The sequence below is a fragment of the Chiroxiphia lanceolata genome, chromosome 1, assembly GCF_009829145.1.
Source record: "Chiroxiphia lanceolata isolate bChiLan1 chromosome 1, bChiLan1.pri, whole genome shotgun sequence".
Lineage (NCBI taxonomy): Eukaryota > Metazoa > Chordata > Aves > Passeriformes > Pipridae > Chiroxiphia > Chiroxiphia lanceolata.
This window is the reverse complement of record NC_045637.1, coordinates 50,579,024-50,598,076: the sequence shown is the minus strand read 5'-3', so window position 1 is coordinate 50,598,076 and position 19,053 is coordinate 50,579,024. Positions and strand designations below refer to the sequence as shown.

Sequence of the window (19,053 nt, the reverse complement as noted above, 5' to 3'; positions counted from 1 at the left end):
TGTTTAGCTCCTTTATACAAGTTTCAGAAAGGAAAGCCAATTGAAAAACAAACAAACAAAAAATGGGAGAAAAAAAAAAGGAAAAAACTTACTTGTATCAGACTGAGATTTCAGCACATCTTCAATGCCTGTGGTGATTCTGGAGACCTGACTATGAAACTGTTGGACAGAATTTTTGAGGCCAGAAATATCTGTGGAATGAGATGCTATAGTTCCATTCATTTCATGGATGCAGTTCCATAAGCTGCTCACGTGTTTATTCAGACCTTCTTTTATCCTCTGCAAGCTATCTGAGACAGAGTCCAGCTTGCCGCAAACTTTTTCAACATGTGAGACTCTGCTCTCAACATCCGAAACACCCTCCTGGATACCTTGTGTCTTTTCTTTGCACTTGCTAAGATCATTCAGGACATGGTCATTCAATTGTTCTAGTCTCTCTTTCACTTCACCACAGCAACTCTCACTGGGATGAGCAGTTTGATTTGCAAATGTCCTCTGCATTTGATCAATTTTTCGGAAGACACCTCGTTGTGTTTTTCTACATGTAGAATTGACACCCAGAAGCTGCTCCTTGCAGCTAGTCAAGCCATCTTGAAGATTTTTCATATCTTTATCAATGACATTCAGATTATACCGGAATACACGTATGTCTCTTTGCATTTTCTGGATGTCACGTTGGTTACCCTTAATTAAGTTGAGTTTCTCATTAAGAGAGCTATTTAGAGACTGCAGAAGAACAGAGTTATTCTCTGTTTTCAAAAGCAAGTGACTGTACTTGTCATTACAGTTTTCTAGTCGTTTCTGAAGGTCCTCCATACCTTGCGGTGCAGACTGACATTTCTGTCCACAGAGCTGTTCGAGTGACAGTAGTTTGTTCTTCAGGAAATCAATCTCTGCTGTAAATTGCTCATTTGCAAATCCTGCATCACTGGGCAAGATGGGCCCAGGGTTCATAAACATTCCATCCGGGTCCGTGGTATTAGCGATCTCTAAAATAGTGCCACCCAGCCTGACCTCTAGTGCCCGCAGCTTTTGGTCAAACAAGTCTCTCAGTTCATCTACCTCAGCAGCTATAGCACCGCGGAGAGTTTCCTCAACATAAAAGCAATGTTCTTCGGCATTTCGTTCTGTAATATTCATCCTCGCATCAAGCTCCTCCAACCTCTCGCCAAACATGTCTTCTAGATCTGGAGTTGACAATCGAATTATTTCATTATCTATTCTGACGTTCAAGATCCTATGTGCTTCCGCAACTCTGTCAATCTTCTTATCTAAATCTTTTATCTTTTGGTCAAAGTCATTTCTCTCACCCTCACTGCAACAACTGGAGTCGTTTGATGGAATCTGAGTTCGGAGAGTATTTATTTCTTTCCTCAAATCATTCTCTTTTCCTTTTATAACATCAATTATCCCTACACAGTTATTTTCATTGTCATCACACTGCTGTTGAATATCCTGTAGTTTGTATTCACAGGAGTTCTTCAGATCTGACATTTTCTTCTCAAATCCTTCCATTATTTCTTGTCTGAGGGACTCAAATTTTGAGTCTATATACTCCTGATAAATATTGTCACTGGGCATTGTTATTGTAGGTCCTTGTGCTGCCTCCTGCAGTTGTTTTAATTGTCCTTCATAGCCTTTTACTTTTCCATTCAGTTCCTCCAGCTCGTCATTCCTCACCTTCAAGGCTTCTTTGACCTCAGCTAGCTCAGACTTTATATCTTCCATTTCAAAATCAATAAAAGGGTCTTTTTGATCTTTATTGTTGTGGAGTCCAGGCAGATGAATAGCATCTGTTTCACCACTAACCGCACTGTCAGGCTCTGGGCGGTCGTAAAGGTTGTTCAGCCAAGTGACCAACATCTTACTAGCATCTTCTTGTACAGTCAACTTCAGGTTTTCATTCACACCTGCCACGGAGGACTGAAGTTCAATCACAGATCGTGTAAGTCTAAACAATTCATCCTCAAGGAACTGCATTCTCTTCTCATATGCTGGAGGCTCTGGCACTTCCGTTGGTTCTGCATCTGTTTCACAGAAATAACAGACAAGCTCTGGATGTAAATATTCCCAGTGTCACTTGTTTTAATCAGCTGTGGTTAATTTCACTTTTCTTTAAAACCAAATAATGATTTAATTTGCAGAATGCTTGTTGCCTTTTCTGTTCTTGTTTTCGGTAGTTTATAATTAACACATTATCAAAAACCCTCCAAACTAAAAAGTTCTAGCACATTGACCAACTCCTGTCGAGATACAAGGGCAATAAATAAACTGGCAAGCAGAATTGCCCTTCTTGTTCAGCAATGAATCTAAGCTATAGTGTATATAACAGACCATTATAGATCCATACATATCACAACACAATCACCTTGGAACCACTGCATCTCCTACAACAATAAATTTGCTCCCGAATTCCCACTGAAAACTTCAGTGGCAGCCAGCCATTTATTTGCCTGAAATGGCTTTGTGCTCCAGTATTTTACTGAAGGGGTCCAAATATACATCCCATATATGAGATTACGAGATGGGGTTCTGCAAGGTACTCCAGTCACCACACTTGCTTCATATGCAATTCTGGATGTTCAGTTTCAGGCAAAATGTGTGACAATTGCAGAAAATCCAGAACAACAACAAAAAAAGAAATATTATCAGACGTCAAAAAAGGATAAACTTCAGGAAAAGTCAAAGTAATTTTTTACTTAGTCTAGAAGAGAGGAGAATGATACAGATATCACCATGTTTTATTACCATTTTCTGGAAATAATGTTTTAGGTGGGCTAACAAAATATTTTAAAAGGTTATTTTTAAAGCAGGTGTATAATCTATAGGACTAGTTTGAAAGCATGTTTTAAGTCATTCAATATATTCCACTACACAGAAAACACATGTGGAAATCTGACTAAGTGCTATATGTGACACTAATCTCCAATTATGTTAGAAAAAGTCCTTCAGAAGGAAACATCTGTTTATCATTTTTTGTTAATGGAGAAAAGGCATAATACATAATACATAATGCCCTTTCAGAAGATAGTATCTTACACAAATGTCATTTATTCTTTAAAATATTCTTTGAGGAACTGAGGCTTATCCTTACTTATTCCCTTACTCCTTACTATTAAGGCAGGTAATCTAACATAAATCTGTAAAATCTACACAACCTTGAACAAAACACTGTGAAACTGCAAGGGACCACTATGTATAATCAAAATTAGTACCTACTGTGGGTTTTTTTTGTTTTAATAGTAGTTCTTCTTCTTATTTTTTTTCCCCCAACATTGGAGAAACCACAGAAAAAAAATCCTATAAATTCTCACAAAAACTCCAATCTTAAAACAAAGATTTTCTGGAACCCTGAGTAGTCAGATGGCATTTCCAGCCAGCATTCTACAGCCCAACCCTCTGTTATTCTTCAGGAAATTCTCTGTATCAAGACTGCTATTGCCTGGCTATTATTTTGCCTCCACACAGCGTCTTCCATACGGTATTTGTACCTGCCAGTAGTTGACTTTAATAGAAACCATGACGGTTCTTATTCTTAAAAGACAGAACAAGAAACCAGACATGATCACGCCTACCAAAATTCAACCCAAAACTTACCCACACCTTTCTTCACAACAGCTTTCACTGGTGTTGTGGGACGTCGAGCAGTGTTTGGCTTTTCTGTTGGTCCTTCCCTGCAGTCTTCCCCTTTGTACCCAGGACAACATCTCCATTCTAGCTCTGTCACTGTCTTATATGCAACTGTGTACCGAGGTCTGAAACTCGTTCGGTATCTGCCAAAACAGAAAGCATTTTAAGCGATCTATAACCTAACCAGCTATTTGAATTAAAGTAAAAATTAAAACAGGTTTGGGGTTTTTTTTTCCAATGAAAACCAAATATTTTCATCTATGATTCATTTTCTGCTTCAAACATCAAACGAACAAACATTTCTGTCTAGGTTTTAAAGTTACCTGCGCTCAACACAGTCATGTCAGGAAAAACAAATATTGGCATGGAATAAGGGCTTTCATGTATGAGCAGAGGGATAAAATGCTGTGGCAAGTGAAGATTCAACTTCTCAGACACCACTGAGAGTAACAGTGACCATCAATGTATTATTCTATAAATTCAAAACCTTTTTCCTCTAATAATTGCTTTTCATTGCAAACCCACCCACAGAGCTCTTCTGGACATCAAAAAATGTTTCTGCCTGCTTCGTTCCACTTGTCTTTCCACAGTCTTCACTTAAACCATTCATCAGGATGCATATGTACAGAGCAGTCAAAGCTGGAAGGGATATTTCAGAGAAGGACAAAACGCTGAAGGCATGAGTCAGACAAGGACATGAAAGAAGGAGTCAGACGAAATGCTAAACCAACAAAGAAATCAACTCTTTCCTACTTCATTAGTTAAGCTGAAAAGGGTGTGGCAGACAAACCTATGCACACATTATGCACATACAATCTTGAGTTTCCCTGATTAATCACTTTCGTTAACCATAGACTTCTTCCATAGCTTTCTTTCATATACACGCTGCATGTTCACCTGCGGTCAGACACTATAGTATCCCACCAGACTATAACCAGAGGCCCTGCTATTTTATAAAAACTAAATCAATTTAAGGTACAGCTCATTTCGGGTTGAGAGAAGAGGAAAATGAGGAAAATAGGGATTTGCTGCCTGAGCTCTATAAAATTGTATTTTTGGGATACAGAGAAACAAAAAATCCCCATTTCTCACATGAATTCCTTTCTCAGAGTAAAACTAGCATCACGCTACTAATCTCCCTACAGCATTTTCAGATCTTTTTTCCTTTCTTTTTTCCTTACAATTATTTCAGATTATAACAACAGGTTGCACTCATTTAATGAATGACAGGCTCACTTCACAGCTGAGATGTCTCTAAAATAGTAATACTGCCAGAATAAATTCAGAACAGTGGCAAAGGACTCTACAGGAGCTCTGCAACAGATTTCATCCATAGCCTGGCTGGGCTCATAGGGAGTGTCTCTTGGGACAGAGAGAATACAGTACAGAACAGGCACTAAGAGCAGCCATACTATCACACAAAAATCACCTACATACTTCATTAAACACTGTGTTGTATTAATTTGCAAAATTCCTTATTGGTTAAAAAACCCCCAGTATTCAGCTATCAAATGGAAAGAGTTAAATTCTTACACTGACTGTGAAACAGTTTCTATTCAAAGTGACAGACTGAGAGTTAGTTTAACTGTTACCCTTCAAAGCTCCTCTTGCCACGGGTGCAAATAATTGCTAAAATAATTCTATTTTTTTTTATTCAGCATATTTCACCTCCAGATACATAATTTTAATATAATGTCCCACATCTCACAGACATTTACTGTCCCTTTTCAGTAAGGTGGTTAACAAACTTGTGGCAGGGTGCTTAAAACGTTTACTACTTATTATGAATTTTTTTCTTTCCCAACCATACCTTTCCCAATTCTGCCACAATATATTCTAATTTTTGCATATACTCAGTGTTGTTTTGCATTATTAATTTGTCTATGACTTCTCATTTAATGGGAAAAAGTTACTTTCTGGGCCAAGAGTATCTTATTCTAATAAGCCTCTCAATTACAAAGGAAAGCAGGGGCAGGCTATGTTGTATCTCTTGTCTATTAGCTGGTCATAACTACAGTGGTTTGCTGGGGCTGTCAGCTTTTCAGACTCTGACTCAGAGCACGTAAACTCAACGTGGGTTTCCAATCCTTTTTTTACCTTCACAACACCATATATGAAACAGCTGTAGCAGCTCATCATTTCTTCTACAATTTTCACTGAAACATCTGCTGAATCCTGCTTACAAATATAAAGTACAGACATCCCCAAGGTCAAGTGCTTTAAAAATTAAATAGAGGAGTGCAACACAGAGGGCACCACTGGGAAGAACAATATCCTGGCCACCCAGGAACTTCCTCTTCCTTCTCCCTTATCTAAAGTATTAAACCACATCTTGTCGAGATAATTTGGGTTTGAATCCTTTCCTTCCAACTAGCTGCCAGAGTCAGGAGCAACAGGATTAGCTAGACACTTGAGTGTTTTGAAGTGGTTTTGAGAGTCATTACAACCTCTCTCACAACTACCACATTACTGAAATGCAAACTTTGAACTTCCAGATCGATGTTCACATGCCGGAAATGGTTGTACATACTTTTCTCTGATTTCCATAAAACACTTAACTGCTCCAAACTTCGTGTGTGTTCCTCTCTATACTTTCAGGGCCAACCCCCTTCCTGAAAATTACAGTATTTTGATTATTTTCAAACACCTCTCTATTTTCCTAACAAAGTTTTAAGAATATAGCTGAAAATAATTTTATAAAAGGAATAAGAACTAGTTTTATGCAAACTGTGCACTTCTTCGCTTAAATTACAGAACGAGAATTTTCTATCATATTTTTGACAAGTTTCTATACCTTCTCTATATTCATACTCATCAACATAGACATTCAGACTTCAACAATGTTGATGACTTCAACATGAGACACAAAAGAAGAATATAAACAAATAAAAAGAAATCAAGTTTAATATTTCTCATATGTGAAATTTTTCTAAAAATTAAAAATAAAAAATAAGCATGTTTGACATTCTTACTTTTTTTTGTTTCATAGTTTCATGATTCTAAGAGGCATAAAATCCTTCAATATGATTTAATAAATTATTTGAAATGCAGAATAATTCTCACATTCTAAGTTATAAAATATAAACACTGTGCATCTACACCTTTTAAAATGTTGTAGCAGTCCATTTCTTACAAATTCTTGCCAGTTTGAAAACTTAAGCAAATACACAAATTGGATCTGTTTTGATTTCAGATACGGCACATCAAATACAGACTAACCTGAATCCTAAACCACAATTCTCCTAGAGCAAAAACAAGCTAGAATCAGAATATTTCAAAATCTGAATCTAGAACAGCTTTCATATTTCACATTTTGAACTACGCTAACAAGAAGCTATACTCATGGATGGCTCAGAAATTAAAGACGGATTTACTTACCAAGAACTATTCCTTCTCTATACTGCCAGTCCAGCTGAATGAATCATAGAGCTACTCCCATTTCCTCCAGGAAGGCTAGTCATGTAAGGCTGGGAAACAGGAACTTACAATAACACTTTCCTAATGTAAATTCAGTCAAATAAAAATGTCTCAAAAATCACAGCTTTATTGATGCAGCTTCTCTACTAATGATATACTTCATACAGAGTTGTTGTGCAAGTCGCCCATGCAAGGAATGGTGCCACTGTGCCAACACTGTCCAGCTGCACTGATAAATGCCAGTCACCAGCAGGCATCCAGCCCAAGGGAGATTCTCAATCATATATTAAGTTTTTTAAAGCCAGAACTTTGCTTGCTCAATGAATTTCAGTGCAGGAGCTGGAGACTTCCAGGATATTGCTAGGATACAACAGTCTAACAGCATTGAACACAATGTATTATTGGTTACAGTTCTAACAAAACAAACCGTAACTTCCTGCGAGGGACCACATCCTGGGAATAATTTGTGATTCTACATATGGGAAAGACATAGGACTGGGAGCTACCAGAATATACAAATCAGACATGTCTTTATTAAATTCTTCAGTATTCTGAATCCAACCGCTCACTCACAGTCACAGCAAATGCATAACATACAATCACAAACATACAAAACGTAAAAAATGCACTCCGTGTAGCCAGAGATACAAAACGTTGGTTCTCTATGAAGCTGGGTAGAGTTACATGGTTAGAATGTATCATCAGTTTTCACATCGTGTATCTGGTAGGTGTGAATCTTTACAGAGCTATCTAGTGAGGCAATTTGGTCAAAAGGGTTCACAAAACATTCAGAAGTCTCTCAAAGAATTGAGGCTCTGCTTTAATGCCTTTAAATGCTGCAACGCAATTCAAAAACAGTAAAACATCAAATCTTCCTACAGTTGACTTGGATTTCTGCTATTCATGTAAGTGTTACTAAACACAATTATTTTTACAAGTATCTTAAAGATATTTTTTAAAAATAGTAATTTCTTACATGGTTAAAAGTTACATACAATACACCAGCACTTACTGTGCCTAGTCATCCCATCCTCCTGTGGACCTTCAGTAGAAGATGATGATTGTATCCCCTTGATGAATTGAGCTAAATACTGTAATTGAAATAATTCTCTCAACAGTCTCTAATCTTTCCTCGCAACAGAGAAAATAAGAACAGCTGGTTTTAGGAGTCTTGCCACAACAGGCTTATAACTACCAATGCCTACTATCTTCACCATGAATTCAACATGCTGATCAAATGAGAAAATACATTCAGACTGCTAATGCAAATCTTCACTTTTAATAGCTAACTGTTTTGCAGCTGAAATAAAGTTGTACTGGGTGACAATAGCTTTCAAATATTCCTCCTCTTCAAAAGAGAAGTACATCCTTAGGAAAATGCTTCATTAAAAATTCATGTTTGCTGTAAATGCTAGACATTTTGACTAGGGAATAAGCTATAATATTCTCATGGTGCTAAACCACAGAAGGAAACAGTTAACACTGATATTTGGAATGTCACCTAATAGCAATAAAACAAATCAGAAACATTTGGACAAAACTGGTGGGAAAACATATGGCTCAGTTCTGGAACTAGATATTAACACTCAACCTTTTGGGAAATGCAGTGAGATAAGTGGCACCACATCCTCACTGTGAGGAAGGGACTGCTGACTCAGCATATGTTTCTACATAAGCAGCATATAAAATGTTTATTCTCAGCACAAAGCTTTAAGGTTGGTCCAAAATTCTGTAGTGATTGGAACAAGTCCCATACTTCAGCAGCCTGAAAATTGCTGTCTTATTAAATATAAGATAACAAATCTTCAGTATTTCACAATTTTATTGAATGTAGATTCATTCTTTGCAAATTATATAGTCTACTAGTTATTTTTATCCAGTTATATAGTCCCAGTCATCTAAATTTCCAATATAGATTGCAACATGAGTGCCAAAGTAGCACACAGACACTCTCAGAAATACTACCTAGATGCAAATGTGCTTTGACCAAACATTTTTTATTTTGTAGGTTTATACTACACAAATACTAAACTAGAACCAGTTGATCCCAAGTTTTCTGTTTCCCAAGACTGCAGGCCTAACCGTAGGCCCTACAAATAGTGCCAGAAATCTTAGTTCCACTGACATCGTGGGAAACTTCCAGTGGTTGTCTGTAACAGCGAGTTTCAGCTCTCCTGGATTTCAGGTGCCTCCTGTGTAAGTATGGACAGGCACTAGTTCTCTGTATTTCCACGATGGCCAACAGAAATAGTCAATACAGCCAGCAGAGTCAAACCTGCATCTCACTGCATGAGGCTGCATCTCACCCTAAAGCCATTATTTACAACCGATTACCTACAGAGCATGCTGGACACCACTGACTTGCATTTGAGTCACCATTACTGTATGTCTAAGTTCCCATGCTCATATTCATCCCTCCGTATAAAGGGCAGACAACTGAATTCAGGGTGAGTCAAACCCCACCTCTGGATTTTGTTCTTTTATAACCTTACTACTGCACAGCAGCACTGGCAGCTAGCTTGTGTTCCAGCCCACAGATGAGCTTAATTTGAGAAAAATGTGTCTTTACTAAGAGTTTATCCTAAGGCATTTATAGCAAGCAGTGAAAAGATGTTTTGACAGGAATAGAGTAACCTACAGAAGTCTAGGTGTTAAGTGAAAGAAAGACATCAAGGCCATAATAAATTCCAATTATACAATGCAGCAAAATCAATTTTAAAAGAATCCTATTGCACCCCAAAATGATTTTCCATTTTGATCTGGCATTAGAGACACTAAGCTGCTTCTTACAGATAGACTTAAGAAAATCTTATCTTTACACTGCTACTCTTCCTTTAGCTGGCTTTTTTTTTTTCAAAATTCACATAAAGTAGGTTAGTACATGTCTTTGCAGGCACTGGGGTCTGAGGAATTACTTTTTTTGGAAAAAAATGCCACTGACCTTACCCACCAGTCCAGTGTCTGGCCCAGTCACAGCCATCTTAATTGAAGATCCTGAAAAGTCATGGCCAGGTCTATAGATAACATAATAATCAGGACCTAATATTCGTTATGAAAAGAAACCACAGAGTGATTCAAATTTTTTTGTGCTGGGAAAAAACACAATTTTGAGGCACCCCTGCGGAAAACATAAAACTGTGACAAGTACCACTAGCACAATATGACCAAGCAGGCTCAGCTTCGCTGGGCTCGCACAGGCACATAAGGGAGCTTTTAATAAAGTTTTCACTAATGTATACTACAGCATGGCCAACATTTGTACCAGATCTATTCTGAGCTAAATCCTGAACAAAAAACTGCTGCTGGCTGAGAGTATTAACAGGGACTGAAACTCAAGGAAAGTAAGGGAATAAGTCAAAGCACCGTGCATTCACAGAAACACAACTGCCTGCTGTGTACATAACCAAGAAATCACCCATCCAGGTCACGGCAATGACTGTTTTAGTATGTGATTACAAAAGCACTGTAATTTTACTAAATGTTGCATAAAACAGGAATGAGCATTAGAGACTAAGTGCTTTTTTCCAGTGCTTATTTTCATTTGGTGTCTTCATGCTACCTGAAAAGCATGATGGAAGAAATTGCTAGTGGGCAGAGACCTGGCACAGGTGACTGTATTACTCCCTCCTGCAAGGAAGGAAAAAGTTGCTTTTCCCTACATCTAAATAAAACTGTTGTCTCACCTATTGGTGCCAGGGAAGGAGCAGACAATCATGATGCCCAAATCAGCTCATTACAGGCTGGTCTCTTGCACACAGTTCTCTTCAATGCTGAACATTATTTCAATGAATCCAAGAGAATCCTGAATTTTACTTCAGAGTTTGGGTGGTTTTTTCAATAAGAGAGGCAGAAGATTACAGGAAGCATTAGAAGACAAAAACTTTCAACTATTCTCAGGCAACACCACATGGTTTCATTTGTAGCTCCTTTCAAAGCCTCCAGAAGTGCCATTGTTTATTACTTACACAGTGAATTTCATGCCACTCAGCTGGAATTCTTCTATCAAAAAAAGATGAGATTCAAATTACAATTTTCTCTCTTGGGAGAGAAATGTTTCGTCATGGGAAGAAAGAGCCAAAGGACTCTGAAACATGACCTCATGTCTCATACTAGTTATTTCTTCTTGTATATATATCTTCATACAGACACATACACACACGGAAATACCTATCTGTCTAACTCTCTCTCAGCCACCAAAGATTTTATTTTCAAAGAGCTGACCACTAAAGTCCAGTAGGCAATGCTCAGAAGTTTAAAATGTTAATACTCTTAATGTTCATAAATTACCACTAGGTAGGCATCCTCTTCTTAGGAGCAGCGAAACCAAGACATAGGATGCATTTAAGTAACTTGCAGCCACAGACAGCCTGTGGCAAAGCTCAAAGCAGAGCTTCATTCTTGGGACTTACAATCTTGAATTATCTTATATGGTTGCTTCCTTCCATTTTGTCATGAGATACACTTATGCCAGTCAGACGTGGTGACAGACCAACAATAAGCTATTAAAATCCCACTTAAATGGAATGGGATAGGAGAACCCTGAAAATACAGTCCTTTCAAAAAGATTTCAGCAAAACTTTGTAGAGCTGCAACGTGTCTAACAGGGATGGAACAGGTGCAATTTTGCAACAGGTTATATGTTAGCAACATACTCATTTGCCTCTTCCAGCAGCGAGGACCAAGTTTCTCACCCTACAGCAGTGAAAAGATCAAGTGAGGATGCAGAACACTGCTACTGATAAAGCTGCCTCAGAAACTGAGCTCCAACAGTCTCTCTCCTGCTTCTCTGCCCATGAAATAGTTGATTCCTAGGATGCTCTAGAATTAGCTATTGCTGACAGATTATTTAAGAACACACACAGTTAGAAGAGAAAACCAATACTTTCATGAATGCAAGAGCTAACTGTGGGATTAGCTGGGACCCTGACTTTCAGAATAAAATGGAGCATTGTTTTGAGAGCTGTTACTTTTCAAGACACCAAGTCAAAAGTGAACCAGAAGGGAAAGGAAAGATGAGATGTGAATGCAAAACCAAAATCAGATGGGAGTAATAATGCACAATGTGTAAAACTGGCACTGCCCACTTTCTAATGGTGCAGAATGTTCCTTGGTTATTTGGGTGATTTATGATGAAATACACTTTAAACAGGTCAGCAGCTCCCTAAAAGAGAAAATTTGTTGTTTTGGTGCTTAACAGAAGAGGCTCCAGACCTCCAGGTCGCACATTTCTCAAACCTGAAAGCATAAAACTCTAAGTGTTTACACTAATGTGAAGTGGGGAGCACTGTGTGATTTTTAAAAAATTGTTGCAACACACTCAGATGATGTGTGAAGTCAAAATTCCCTGTCCAGTTCACAGAGAAGAAAGATTCTCTTGCATTCAGTGTGTGGAGGCAGAGATGCACAGTTTCAGGCTCGGGGAGCCAGCCAGGAAAGCTTACCACACCCAGCAGGCCCTCAAAGATTTTCAAACAAGCACTACAGGAGACTGAAGTTTTTTAAGTTTCCTTGCTGTTTTCAATGCACAACCCCTTAGGCTAACCTCCCTATGTAGTCAGCTAGCTGGAGCCTGTACAAAGAAACACTGCTTCATACAAAATACAAGAAGTCAGAAAAAAAAAATCCCAAAGACCTTTATAGATACTTGGAGGGGAAACATTAAACAGCTCTCACTTTCCCTTCAAGTTTTTGTGCATCCTGAAAGTTTTTCTTACGAGATATGTATTGCTGGAGGCCAGTGGCAGGCACAGGCTCTGATCTGTGCTGACTTGTGTATCTGAGTTTTTGATCCTGGCTGGTGCTAAGCATTCTGACACTGGTCTGTATGCTTAATTTCTAGCAACTGAACAGTCTCACTTAAAACTACATTGAGACTGTTGAAGGGTTGAAAACAAGATGTGGATTTCCTACATGTTCCTAGACTAGGGCTGATGTGCTCCACCGAGGTTGCTCGGGGGTGGCCAGATTGATGAAGCCATTTAACATGAACTCGAAGTCTCATATGCTGTTCCTCAGTAACACATTTCTGCTTTTACTTAGTATTATTTTGTTAATAAACACTGAGTGCTGCTCATTAAAAGCTGTGTTTTACTCATAAGTAATCATCTATCCTGATACTTAAGAATGCAGAAAACTAACAGTAATATTCTCTAAAGTTATTTCAGTCTTTCGCTTTAAATCTTCTTCTGGGCAATGAACAAAACCATGAATTGTTTGGCAGTGGGCTTATTTATGCTCATTTGAAAGTATCAAACGACAAGAAGTTGGAAAATATTGCTCAATGAGAGATCTGGAGAGGCTTGCCAATTCAGCTATTGATTCATTCATCATTTCCTTGACCATTTTCTAAGTATGTGCAATAAAATGAAATAATGGGTTTGCTTATTAAACATTTATCATTAGTGTTATATGAGAAGCTTACACTAAACTATGAAATTTAGTTTTCACAAGCTAAAGACAGATGACCTGACTTGAGCCCACAAATACTTTACTCATGTAGCAGAATTAATGGGGGTTGGTACATGAATTAGAAGATCTGATGAAACATCCCCTCTTCCAAATCCCCGAGCAACCTTATCTAACCTTGAAGCTGGCTCTCCTGCTAGCTGGGAGGCATGGCAGGGGGGAATTACATACCTCCAGAGGTTCTTACCAATCTAAATTTCTTTCTATTTGATTTACGGTGAAGTCCTATTGCAGTTCTGTGGCGAAGACAGAAACCCAGAAAACATCCCTCCGCTTCAGCCACTTCAGTTCACTTCAAACTTTAAAATCAAAACCTTAGTGTCAAGAGCAGCTTTCCCCAAAAATGCTGGGCCATAAACTTGAGTACCTATGGTACAGCCAGGTGTCCCAACATACTCTACAGAACAAGAGGCAAACCAAACAATTGGTAGGACGATACCCTACTCTGAAGCAGCTACATTGACCAGAACAAGCCAAAACCCTAAAGAGTGTGTAGGATCTAACCAGAAGGGCAACACATTTTTTCTTTAGAATCAGACAATGCTATTAGTTATAAATTGCTAATAATGCTAATTAAGTTACCAAACCATTCACAAGAAAGCTAGGAAAGGAAATTCACAACAAAAGAAGCAGGGAGGGGTCAGTTATTTATGAAGTAACATTAAATTTCAAAACATCCAAGTTCTTTTTAGTGGGTAAAAACATTAATATTTTGTGTAAGCACCCTTCAGCCCAATGACCTACTAATAACAACGTTCCTCCTGCTTTTGCTACTCACAGTTTTAAGAAAAATAAATCAGGTGCCCCCATACTTCAAAGGGAACATACTTCAAAGGGCCTTTCTGCTCTTTCCACTCCCTCTCTTCCTATCTCTTAAGCAGCCACACTTCAACTCACATTTATCCTTGACACCTTAATGAGCCAAAGCATTCACCAGCTTTTCAGCAAGGAAATGCACTATCGAGCCCAAGTACCTACAGAACACTTAAACAACGAAGTTTAATAATTTCCTGAATTTCAACTTAACAGTTCAGGAAATACACCCCCTAGCCAAAGTGAACTTACAGTTAACACTTCTAGAAGCGTAGTCATCCCAATAGGGGATTTTGTTTTGTTTTGTTTTGTTTTTCTCCAGACAAATTATATTTTAATGGGCCTAAAGGGTAGATAAAAAGGGTTCATGCACGCATATGATGTTTATGCTTAATCACCAGAGTTTTGTATTTCTAAAAAAAAAAAAATAAAAAAATTAAAAGGATAATCAGTGCTGACTATAATCCAAACTTGAATACACACTCTCTTGTATGTGAAGAACACATGGAGTTTGGGAGTACTCCGTATGTCTAAGGCAGTGAAATGCTCTCACATAAAATGCAATCTAAGTAATTGCTATCCATAACCTAGACTGTACCTAAATATTAGAAAGGCGCTTTAAACCTAGTCTTCAACTAACATAAATCAACAGTAAATCCACTGACTGATTAAAAAATAGACCTAACAGTACTTAAGTACTAATAAAACTCCTACATCTATGATACAGTTAAGGAACTCTTTGTTTGATTTGGATCTCACTGTCCCCACTGTCTGCAGCTGAATGAGCTCTCAGAGAAACCCTGGGTATCAGGAAGAGAGTACACAGGGACTATACTTTATTACCAAGAATATCTGCTATTTAGTTCATTTTAAGTTCTCTATGCAAGTGTATAAAGGAAGGAAAGAGAATAATTTTTGAAAAGTCCTCACAGTTATTTCTTTGTTGCTTTTATAGCTCTTTCCTCTCCTATTTATGTCAGCACTAGATAATAAACATATATAAACACATTTTGTTATTCAGACCACTATTCCTTCTGACTTAAACAATTCTTTTCACAGGACTGAAGTTAGGGATTTGTAGGATTTGAGGCGTGTCTTTCAAACATTTTGGATTAGCTCCTTTCCTACTCTGGCACTTAGAGAAGGTGTATATGCAGCAGACAAAAATAAAAGTCAAAAAGTTCAAAAGTTTTGAACACAATAAAATTTCAAGATTTTGATATTCCACCACCCTTCAGTGTTAATCAGCCAGTGCTGTGGAAGGTGCTTAAAATATTTTATGTTAAGAAAAAGGAATTGTTTTGCAGTTGCCATTACAGTTACGAAGAAAATAATAGTGATGTTGAACAAAGAAAGTCAGATTGAGGCAACAAAGTCTTATGATAAGTATCTAATTCCATTCTCAAAAGAACAAAAAAACCCCATGAGACTGGACACAGCTGGCGAGACCAAATGCCTGTTTAGCCCCATATTCTCTCTCTGACAGCAGCCAACTCCAGATGTTCCGAAGCACAAGGACAGACAATGCCATTTCACAGAACCACAGAGAAATCTGAAAGGGACGGGACTTCTGGAGGTCATGCAGTCCAGCCCCCTGCTCAAGATGGGCTTCCCCTTCTTACTCCTGCCAAAGACCTCACACACTCAAACATTTTCAGTTCAGGAATTTCCTGAGCTAGAAGCAATGCCCTTGCACTTTCTTCATTATCTACTAGCAAATAGTCCACAAAAGTCCTAATTTACTGCCTCTGAAATTCCTTATCTCAATGCTTGGTGATTTATATGTTTAAAGAGCTCAGTTTCAACCACTCCTCACTCCTCTGTAGCTCTGCTACGGAGACTTCTCAAGATAGAGGGCACACCCCATTACACAGTCCATAAACTCAGTCACAAGTCCAAAATGGCCAGTTCAACACTCAAAGAGAAACGGGATATTACACAAGAGAATGTTACTCAGCTGTCTGCTGTCTTTGTTTTTTCCCCTCAAATTCCAGTGTTTATATTTTCCAACAGAGAAAAGCTGATTTTTTTAACGAAAATAGCAACCCAAACAGACAGAAAGTGGCGCATTTGAATGCCAAACACCCAACACCTATTGTCATGGGCCCCAGGGTGGCAGTGTCATCAATGTCCACAGTCTTATTTCAGTAGTACCCAGGATACAGCAGTATAAGTTTCATTCTCACTGTTTCACGTCAAAATAAAAACTAGTTACTGAAGTTTTACTCTAAAACAATTCTCATCATCACCGCAGCCCAAATCTGAGCCTACAAAAATCTGTGGGTGTCCTTCCACTGTCTTCTGGGAGAGGTGAAATGCTTTCACTAAGAGCTTTCAAACAGAAACATGCAAATATTACTGCTTCTCAAGTGGGAAACTGAGGAATGGGGACTTGCCTGAGATTTGCCAGAAGGTAAGTGGGATACATCTGTTCCCTGACGCCTATGGTACCTCCAGGCTCACACAGCCTTACTGCAGCACAGCGTGCTGTAGGTGGTCACTCTGCAGACTAGCACGTGGTCACACTCATAAAGCTTAAAATCAAAAAAGTAACTTTATATAACCCCCCGTAAAAATCTCTGCACTGGCAGCTCCCCTTGCTGGGCAACCGACAGGGATACACAGACTGTAAAGCAGCTGGTTCACGTTCCTGGCTCTCTCTTGATCCAGGAACAGAGAGCAACTATAAAACCGGTTTTGAGCGTGGCTGTACCCTGACAGCTCTGGGTCAGGGTGCGTAGGGGGGGCGCTCCCAGCAGCACATAGGTGCGCTCCCGGCAGATCCTGGCGTTCCCGCCGTCCATGGGAAGCAGCCCGCGTGCTTTCCGCCTGCCTGCACGCCCCACCACGCCGTCGAGGTGTGCCAGCGCAGCTCCCTCTCGGCGGGCTGGCTGTACAGACCAACAATTCAATCTGGCTCCAATTAGCTCCGGCCGCCTGATGTTTGCAATGAGAGTGCGCTTTGTTTGGGGCGTGCTGGGGACCAGGGCCGGTCCGCGCTCTCCTGCCCCGACTCTGCGCTTTTGGGGTGCCGGGAACCACCCGAGCGCCGGCGCAGCGACCACCTCCCTGCCGGGGCTTGGCGGTGGGTGGCCAAGCGCTTGCCCTCCCGAGGTCGCCTCCTGGGCTACTTACACCGGGGTCGGCTGGCAGGGGAACTGGTTCCAAGCGCACTTGTACTGGGCCTGGACGTAGCTCTCCGTCCCGTCCAGCACCGAGCAGCTCACGTTCTTGTTCACTATGTAGGCGCACCAGTTCCTGGAGGGTGGAAAGACAGCGCCCGTCAGACAGTCCTCCCGCCGGCCCAGCTCGCCCGGACCGGCACCCCGGGCTGCCCCAGCTCGCCCCGCCGCCGGCAGCGCCTCCCGCTCCCGCTCCGGGCGGGCGGTACTCACTTGCTGCGGGAGCCCGGCCGGGAGTACGGCAGGTGCGGGGTGCCGTGGCTGAGCCCGGCGCCCAGGGCGAGGAGGAGCGGCAGCGCCCATCCCCAGTGCACGGCGGGCCCCGGGCACAGCTCCATGGGGCGGCGGGCAGCGGCGGCGGGCGAGCGGGGCGGGCCGGTGCCTCTCGGAGGGCTCCCTCCGTCCGTCTGTCCCTCCGTCCGTCCCGCCCGCCCTCGCCTGCTCCCAGCTCCCTCACTGACGCAAATCCCCCCACCCCGTTTCCGCCCTCCACAGCGGCTCCGCACCCCCCTCCGGCCGAGGCGCCGCTCCCCTCTACCCGGCCGGCCGGCCCCGGCCCCCGCCCCGCTCCAGCCCCCGCGGCCGAGCAGAAGCGGGAGCCGCCGGCCCCGCATGGCGCCCCTCGCCATCAGCGGGTCCCTTCGGGGCAGCCCCTGCTCCCGACCCCTGCCCGAGCCGGCCGACGGCCGCTCCCGAGCGGATGGGAGGAGAGGGCCGGGCCCCTGAGGAAGAGCTCCCCCTCTCCCGATGACCCGGAGTCCTGGGACAGAGCGCAGCCCCGCGAATCGCGGGCAAGAGGCGCACGGGGTTCTCCTTCAGGTGGGGCCGGTGCAGACGCAGTGGGCTCCCGGTGTGCTGGTGGTGCTCCCGGTGTGCATAAGGGAGGCTGAGAAGGGCTTGCTGCCCTGTGGTCCTGCTTGGCATCAGTGCCATGACATGGCATTCCCTTGCATGGCCCAATGGCTCATTCCAACCCATTGGCATGGGAAGGGTGCTGGCGGCTACCTCTGCGAGCAATGTACAATAAGCCTTTATTTGTAAGGAGGAGTGTTCAGTGGTTGGAGAGAGCAATGGGCATTCAGATTGACCCAGCTGTTAAAATCCAACTCAAGCACTTCGACTGAGTGTCCTGCCCAGGTGAGGCCATCTGCAATGGGTCCACCGCTGTCAGGACCACACAGCTCCTTTATCTTTCTCAGCTCCTGCTATTTTGTAGGTTGGATCTTTGGATTGAGGCGAAACTGAACAAAGCATCGAGGCTGGGCCAGGTCAGGCTGCTCCCACCAGAGGGAAGGAGGGGAAGGGAGACAGCGATGTATGGGTGGAGAAGAGTTTGGGTGAGAGTTTTGGGAGCAGTGCCTGCTGCTGCTGAGTCTGACCAGCCCCAACCCTGTCCACATGTTCCCAGGCCTCCCATGGCCACAGCAGCTGCTCAGGGTTTTCTAGGTCTCACAGGCAGGCAAAGCCAGCAGCACGGTTGGGCCCTTTTTTGTGCTGTAGACAGCAGCCTGCTCTCCTCACAGTTTGCCCTGACCTGCTGAAACAG

The 19,053-nt window shown here is 41.5% G+C and overlaps 1 protein-coding gene across 1 annotated transcript in view; it reads right to left on the bottom strand.

The window, feature by feature from the left end:
• The window catches only part of EMILIN2 (elastin microfibril interfacer 2), a 31,900-nt gene extending 14,013 nt beyond the window's left edge, over positions 1 to 17,887 (bottom strand). The window contains exons 1-4 of the mRNA XM_032676766.1: positions 17,721 to 17,887; positions 17,461 to 17,583; positions 3,598 to 3,773; positions 93 to 2,027 (exon numbers count right to left, since the gene is read on the bottom strand). Of these exons, the coding sequence (XP_032532657.1) occupies positions 93 to 2,027; positions 3,598 to 3,773; positions 17,461 to 17,583; positions 17,721 to 17,845 (2,359 nt within the window). The 5' untranslated portion in view covers positions 17,846 to 17,887. The remainder of the gene's footprint in view (positions 1 to 92; positions 2,028 to 3,597; positions 3,774 to 17,460; positions 17,584 to 17,720) is intronic.
• Positions 17,888 to 19,053: the final 1,166 nt, after the last annotated feature.